The 8,656-nt window shown below is 37.3% G+C and overlaps 1 protein-coding gene across 1 annotated transcript in view; it reads right to left on the bottom strand.

Annotated features, from left to right (window-relative positions):
- Positions 1-8,656, bottom strand: part of RFK (riboflavin kinase) — a 32,857-nt gene that overhangs the window by 15,799 nt on the left and 8,402 nt on the right. Inside the window, exons 2-3 of the mRNA XM_014541229.1 lie at positions 6,130-6,299; positions 3,955-3,970 (exon numbers count right to left, since the gene is read on the bottom strand). Of these exons, the coding sequence (XP_014396715.1) occupies positions 3,955-3,970; positions 6,130-6,299 (186 nt within the window). The remainder of the gene's footprint in view (positions 1-3,954; positions 3,971-6,129; positions 6,300-8,656) is intronic.

Genomic DNA, 8,656 nt, shown 5'->3' with positions numbered 1-8,656 from the left:
CTCACCCCCAATCCATGGATTGTTTTCCCTTCAGTGCAGGACTTCAAACTTGTTACTAAATTATAGTATTTTGTTATTTGACAGAAGTAAACTAAGCTTCTTCTTGAATGAAATTGGAATACTTACTATATTTAGCAACACTAAAAAGTTTTGCAAATTATATTTAGAAAAGCTCTGGCTTAAACAATGTTTTCATATCATTAATATTATATGCTTAATTGAAAACTTGATCCTTTTTATCTTGTTTTGTTTCTATAGTTCATCATGCTGTTCTGATTCTTTAGTTGATGTAATGTCACTCATCAGTACCAAAATGTAAACTCTAAAACATAAAAGTAAATTAGTTTCCTTGTATTAGTGGGATGAATAAGAGATCCCTATAAATTTGTTATCTTAAAAAAAAAGTTATATCATACTTTCAAAAGACCCTTTTGTGTAAAATTTTCCTTAAAAAGTTTACTTAACTGCTCTGAATTTTGGAAGTTTTACTAACAATGTGAAAAGAATGTGGTCAAATTTCATTCATAGTTTTTAGGCTTTGCTTAGAAGATTGAACAGTTTTTAATGAAATGGAAATTTGTCTTGGTTTTAAAAACCAATAGTAGAAGATAAACTGTAACGGTTATTGAGTAAGGTAAACAGATACTAAAATAAATTAATACTGATGCTTTAGAAAAGTATTTCTCTCCACCCTCCTCCAAAAAGAAGAAAAGAAAAACAACCCTGAGATTTCCTGTTTGTCTTTCCATTGAGATTTCCTATGTTTTGCCCTCAAATCATTGTTAATCAGTGTTTTGAGTTCCATTGCCACGCTTGACCTTCTTTATCCTGGCAGGTAGGTAGCAACCACTTTATATTAAACTAAAACAAGTCTTGTAGAGCGTTCAGTTTGTTTGTACTGGAATGCAGACCTTTTTTTTTTTAAGTTTTGAAGAGCATGAGATTGCTTCTTTAGCATTTAGCAGTTAAGAAAGTATGAGGAACTACGGTCATGAAATTTGTACTTTATCTGCCTTAAGTATAAACAATGAGGTAAACAATGATTTTATTTGGAATCACTTATAAAGTTACTTATGAAGTTTATAAAATCAGTTGCCTTTACCACTATTAGTAAAATAAAACGAATCCTCCCTTGGCTCTCTCTTCAAACTATAAAGCAAAGATTATAACTTAGAAAGACAGCAAAAAAAAGCATATGGATAAAAAATTCCACCTCTGCAGCAGATAAGGACGTGTGACAGATATGCAGCAAAATATGTCCTCATCTTTTTGACCCACTTCAGTGTACTTTTCCAGTAACTCATTGCATTTCAGGAGGATTATGGCAAATCTCACACATCGATCACCTTTATGATTGTTTTATGATTGCTACATGATCCATATAACCTCGATAATTCCTTTTTCCTCTTTAGATTCTCTGTGCATAATCCTTTATAGTCCCATCACAACATTCACCACCTAATTTAATGATTATTGGCTGGTGCCTGGCTCAGAGTTGTTACCTAAATAAATATTTCTTGAATAAATTAATGAAAAAAAATAAATTGTTTAAAATGGCTATCAAAGGTTTCTTTCTGGAGCAGTGGTACAGATCATACTGTTATACTCTGACTTGCATTTATTCCACACGTAATTGAAGCCCTAACATAAAAGTTACTGTTTAAAAATAACATTTAAGAGAGCCACTTAGTTTGAATATATGATACATGCACAAGGTACAAAAATGAAAAGGTACAAATGATATGGAGTGAAGAGTAAGTTCTCACTAACCCCACCCTCATCACCACCACTGCCTTGCCTCTAGTCACCGTTTTCCTGTTTCAAGGTCATCATACTTACCAGTTTCAAAGAGATTTTAATGAATAAAAGAATTATGAGAGTTGTCCCCCAAAATAACAAGTTCCTTGCAGATCTGCAACTAGAAAGGGACAGATAATGTCACTGATATTTTTCATGCCTCAATGAGATGAAGACTCAAGAACTCTTCAAAGAATAACATAAGCCGTGAAAACCATAAAAGTGAGTCAGTGTGATGCTATCGTTAAACTTTCCAATGTAGAACGGCAGCGTGCTCACTGAGAGAGAATGTTTTGTTTCTGAAACATTTTTTGATCAAAGGTTTGCTTTCTGACAGAGTAGGTTCGCAGTGAAATTGACCTTATTAGAACTAGGGGTAGACATTTTCCTTTCTACCTTGCGTTCCGCACTAGGTGATGGAGCCTCCAAAGAGTGGCTTACCTGTTTGTCAAAGGTGATCGCAGTGGAATGTGTACATATTTCCTGAACTGTGATGGCTTCTAAGGAGCCATCTGTGGGAGAGGAGGAAGGAAGGGAGGTGTACTGAAGAGGTGCTTTCCCATCCTGGTGAAATGAATAAGCAGCCTCATCAATAGAAAAAAAAAATAAGTCTTTACTATCCTGTTTAATGTTATAAAAAGTATCCAGTACTTTAATACTTAAAAAGTCCTTCCTTTTGTCAAAAGCTAAACAGAACCTGTAGGATGAAGCATCTGTGTGTTCCAGAATAATATAGACCTGGGTGATGGGTAGCTAGATCTCTCTTGTGCCCTAATCAAAATGAAAGGCCAAAAAGTTACATATCGCTATTGAGAAAACCATGATTCATTTACCCCACCTCAGAAAACAGTAAAAATGAAATCAGTCAACCTACAAGTAAAATCAACAGTCAAATGTACTTTTCCCAGAACTTTTAGTGAAAAAGGACATTGAGCCACCATGAAAGTTCAAAAGGCTAAAAAGGGTAAATCATTTTATTTTAATTTTATTTTTAACATACTTAATATTTAACCAAAAGATGGGCTACCAAGTTTAGGCAACTGGCTAAATATTTAGAAAAAAATAAAATTAATTCCATACGTTATAACAAACACGAAATGAATCCCATCTGGATAACATATTTAAATATCAAAATTTTGAGCGTTTATAAGTAAACAAACAAACAAATCTGTAAAAGTAATATTCTAAGTAAAAGTTTCTTAGTGTGTATTAGGTATATAGATATTCACGAAACTTTTGGAATACTCAGTCCAGAAACTATAAAGAAAAAGATTGTATCATTTGACTATACAAAACTTCTTCCCAGAAACAATAAAAGGTCAAAGGACACAAATATGAAAAATTTTAATAGAAAAATTCATTTGGGCCCTGACCGGTTTGGCTCAGTGGATAGAGACCAGTTTGGCTCAGTGGCTAGAGCGTCAGCCTGTGGACTGAAGAGTCCCAGGTTCAATTCTGGTCAAGGGCATGTACCTTGGTTGCGGGCACATCCCCAGTAGGGGGTGTGCAGAAGGCAGCTGTTCGATGTTTCTCTCTCATGGATGTTTCTAACTCTCTATCCCTCTCCCTTCCTCTCTGTAAAAAATCAATAAAATATATATTAAAAAAAGAAAAATTCATTTGGATAATAAATTTATGAAACCAATTGATTGTCTCTTATGGGTTGAATTGTGTCACCTCCAAATTCATATATTTAAGTCCTAAAGCTCAATACCTTAGAATTGATACTATTTGAAGATGAGGTCTTCAAAGATGTAATTAAGTTAAAATTAGTTCATTAGACTAGACCCTAATTCAATAAGACTGTGGTATCCTTGTTTGATGAAATTTGAACACAGACATATACTAGTACACAGGGAAGACTATGTGAAGACACAGGGAGAACACCGCTGTCTATAAGGCAAGAGGCCTCAGAAGAAACCAACTCTGCTGACACCTTGTTCTCAGACTTTCAGTCTCCAGAATTGTGAGAAAAAAAATTCCTGTCGTTTAAGTTACTGGATATATGGTAAATTGTTATGGCAGTCCTACCCAACTAATGCAAATTAAAACAGCAATTACAACTCTCAAACTGGTTAAGAGAAATTAAGCAAATATTTTTCTCAGTGCTGTTAAAAGTGTTCATATACTGTTGGCAGTAGTATAAATTTGTATTACTGCCCAGCTGGTATGGCTCAATGGTTGAACGTCGACCTGTGAACCAGGAGGTCAAGTCAGGGCACATGCCCGAGTTTTGGGCTCAATCCCCAGTGGGCAGCATGCAGGAGGCAGGCAATCAATGATTCTCTCTCATCATTGATGTTTCTATTTCTCTCCCTCTCACTTCCTCTCTGAAATCAATAAAAATGTATTTAAAAAAATAATAAGTTGGTATTACTTTTTGAAGGACAATTTGAAAATAATATTGGAAATCTTAAAAATTGAATACTTTGACCCACCAATTATAATACTTCTGAGAATGAATCATATGGAAATAATCAACATTACACAAGATGCTCATTAAAGCCCTGTATATACATGTGAAAAATTGTAAATCTCCTAGATAACAAAATTTAAAGAACCAGTTTAAGACACCAATTCTTAAACTAATTCTTGTTGATGATAATTATATTATTACTTTTATATTACTTTGTATTTTACCAAGTTCTTCCACAGCCATGAGCTCAAATTATATTCATTGGATGTTTACTATTTTCTAGGCACTATGCTAAACTGTGAATAAGACAGGGAATAAGAGGAGGGACTTAACCGAGTGTAGGAAGTCAAGGCAATAGGCTGGTTTTGTTGTTGTTATCAATCTTTTTTTTTCTATTTTCTTAAGATACAATTGACATATAACATTGCATAAATTATACAACATGATGATTGATATCTACAATAATAAAAGCGTAATATGCTATTTAGACCAGACAGCCGAACAACCTTCCAGATGTCCTTCTGGACAACCTTCCAGATGAAGCCGGGGCTGCGAGGGCCGAGCTCCTTGCACGAATTTCGTGCATTGGGCCTCTAGTGTGTATATATTGCAAAATGATCACCACAATGAGGTTAGTTAATCTATCACCTCACATAGTTACAATTTTTAAGATTTACTCTCTTAGGAACTTTCAAAGTAGGTGGTTGAAACCTGCCTCAAAATGACACCAGAATAAACTCATGAAGAAAGCCCAGCTTAGTTCTGTGCTTGTTGAGATAAGGGATATCACTATCATCACTGACTCTTAGTAGTTTCTCAGAAGGGTGAAGGCAAAGGCAAGACACTTATGAGATTTTGGGGTCTGGATTAAGGTGGCTATTTTGATGCAGAGCTTGATCAAAATTGGGCAGGTTTCTGACACACTTGTTCAGGATTGGTAGACACAGCAAGGTGACAACTTCCAGGTTAGCCTCTAAGAGCAAACAATCTTTAGATGTTGTCTGTTTTCCTGAGAAAGTATATTTACTCTAGTGAGGGTAAATTGAACAGTCTAGTGTTCGAATTAATGGACTTTCAGGAAGTTCCTGGAACAAACAATAAAATTACTTGCCATTTCATCTTTCTGGGAAAGAATTTCCTGGCATAGTAACATCAGATAAATGTAGACAGTAAGCTTTTTGTGTGTAGACAGTAAGTTATTTTAATTTCTCAAAAGAAACCTTATTAAATTTCATTTAATCCACTATTTCTCCAACTCATTTGACCATCACAATCTTCTTCTTCTTTTTTTTTTCTCCATAAAACCTGTTAACATTTCAAAGAACAGACCATACCAAGCATTAGACTGGGAGATAATTTCCATGAGAGCATATGAACCAGTGGTTTTCAAAGGGTGGTCCAAAGACCAGCAACGTCAGCATCACTTGGGAACTAGTTAGAAATGGGTCCCACCTACTAATTCAGAAACTCTGGGGGTGAGGTCAGCAATCTGGGTTTTAATCCACCCTCTTGGGGACTCTGATGCACCCTAAAGTTTGAGAATCCATGCTGTCAGCCTTTTAAAAACTCTAACTACCCTTCCTCTTTTTCTTTTTCTGCCCTAATGCAGAATTGAAACATGCAGTTGTCTCAGCAGGCTACTACTTGGTATTCCTTCAAGGAAACAGTCTTTTATTATTTGTCTGCATGTATTTAGTGGAGATGGGGGCAGACATATTTTTTGTAAAAGCTGCATGTCCCTTTCTTTATATTGTGACTCATACTCTGATGTTCTCAACTCTTTTTTGAGTTCTTCAAAAACCATACTCTCTTTGCGCTAGATTAGGGCATTAGTGAGGAATATAAAATGTACTCAAGATTTTAGAGGAGAGCAGCAGGATAAAATGGTACCAGGATTTTGCTTTTTAAAAAAATACCCTCCCAGCCTTGCGATATCTCTTCTCCCAAACCTCTTTTCTGGACTTTGCAGTTCCTGGGTGGCCTTTCTCTTCCTGCTCCTGACCCCACACCTTCTCTCTGAACTTTTCTTCTAAGAACTGTTCCGTTCCAGTCTCATAAAAGTTTTGAAAGTTTTTACCCCCACCTTCTTCAAAGAAACGGAAGGAAATATATTGAGCCAGAAGACTTTGTTTGCCTTGTGAACAAAAGCATCCCCAGTTTCCAGACTCTAGGAAGGCTGTGCTGAGGGAAGGTGACTTCCACTTACACTCCCACACCTTGGCAGGGAGGAAACCTGAGTTACAATGGTATCGTGTTTCCAATTTGTTTGGGTCAGATTCCAGGGTCCCTTTTAGATGGTTGTTCTAACCTGAGCCCCCCTTCATGTGGTTGGGGTCCTGCAAACCACTCATTTGCCTCCCTCCTGGTGGTTATTGGGAGAATGCAGGCTGCACCGTAATTCAGGGACTTGGTCCAGGAAGTGGCACATCCAAAAGAGACATTTATAGCTACCCGAGAGGAGTATTCCCTGGTGTCAGACTTTGTTGCACATTAGAATCAGCTGGGAAGCTTTAAAAAGGTCACACCCTACAGCAGTGACGTTGGAATCCTTAGTGCAGACTTCAGGCACCAGTATTTTTTTCAAGCTCCCGTAGTATTTCCAATGTGCAGCCATTTGAGAACTGCTGGGCTACGTGGCGTACAAAATCAAAAACGATGCCAAGACGCTATAACCATTTTGTTCAAAGTGCTTCAAATCACAATGAGTTATATTTCCGTCACGCTCTCTGTTCCACAGATGTTACATGTGAAACACAAAGAGAAAATGTGACTCACACAAGGAAGACCACAGATGAACTGTTTAATAAAGGTGAATAGGAGATGTCACACTCCACTACCTCTGCTCCCATTTAAGCATAAAACATGGTAAATGCTGTATTATTCTTTGAGGTTTCCTGGGACCAAAAAGACTTTGGACCCCTTGCTGGTGTGACTCTGTTGGTTGGAGTATCGTCCTGTACACCGAGGGATTGTAGGTTAAATTCTGGGTCAGGGCACAGGCTGTGGGTTCCATCTCCAGTTGGGGTGTATACTGGAGGCAACTGATTGATGTTTCTCTCTCACATGGATGTTTCTCTCTCCTCCTCTCTTCCTCTCTCTCTAAAATACCTCCCCCACAAAAAGAGTTTGGAGAATGGGTGATACAGGAGATAATATAGGCAATTTGAATGGAATCACCCTGTATTAATTTATGTATTAATTTCTGAAAGGTTATATATCTGAGAAACCTGAAATTTGAAGAAGTAACATGGTCATGCTTTTTAAAAAAATTAATCATATAGTTTGGGTTTTAATAATAAAATGTGACTTAGCTGTGGGAAATGCTCACATGTGGTCAGAATCAACATCAAAATAGTTTAACCTTGTTGCATAGCAATTCACACCGTGTGATTCTGGAGACACTTCTGTTCACAGCTCTGGCTTAACACAAATGTCAGTCAGACAAAGGCACCCAGAGGCTACAGAACCCACATCCTGGGGGCTACAGAATATTTAAATTGCAGGGGTGAGGGGGAATATTCAAGGAAAGGAGTTGATAGGGGAAGAGTTTTTATTCTAAAAAATTAATGTTTTAAATTTAATTTCATATTTTTAATTAACTTTTTTTCCGATTAATTGAGGGCTGAAGTTAGAAATTACTAACTCCATCATTACCAGAAGGCGAATCAGTCAAAAGAAGGACATAGATTAATTTGAGCAGATCTGTGTGTTGGCTGCTTCTGTCACTTTCCTAGTTTCCTTTCCACTATTGAACTATTTCTGCACTGGGATGGGCAGGACAGACCCTTGTTAGAAGGAGAAGCCATTTGATTTGGGGGGATTACCGGAGTGGACGCCTCCTGTCAACCCCACTGAAAACCTGGCTTACCTGGAGACTGCACAGGATATCCTACAACTATATGAATGGAAGGCCAATATGACCCTAAAGACTTTGTCACAGAAGAGTTTTCCCCCCAGCCTGTGTTTGAGGCCTGGATTCTTCCAACACAGGTTCAGCCTTTGGAATAAATGTCACCTCCCTCATGACAGATCTTGTGGGTTCCCCACTCAATATCTACCCCCTATTCCTTGCTAACTTAGGGTTTTACCAGATAAAGCTCAGGGTGCCCAGTTAACTTTTCTAAAAAATATATTTTTTTGTTGATTTCAGAGAATAAGAGAGAGGCAGAGAGAAACATCAATTATGAGAGAGAATCATTGATCCGCAGCCCCCAGCACTCCCCCCACTGGGAACTGAGCCTGCAACTCAGGCATGTGCCCTTACCGGGAATCGAACCAGCAGCCTCTTGGTCAAACTAAGCATACAATGAAGAAAAGCATTCTCTTCAATACATGGTATTGGGAAAATTGGATGGGTACATGCAAAAAAAAAAAAAAGAAAGAAACTAGACTACCAACTTACACCATACACAAGAATAAACTCAAAATGGATAAAAGACACCT

This window comes from Myotis brandtii, unplaced genomic scaffold, assembly GCF_000412655.1.
Source record: "Myotis brandtii unplaced genomic scaffold, ASM41265v1 scaffold266, whole genome shotgun sequence".
NCBI classification, from domain to species: Eukaryota; Metazoa; Chordata; class Mammalia; order Chiroptera; family Vespertilionidae; genus Myotis; species Myotis brandtii.
Note: the sequence above shows the minus strand (reverse complement) of the source record. Positions and strands in the feature narration are given on the sequence as shown.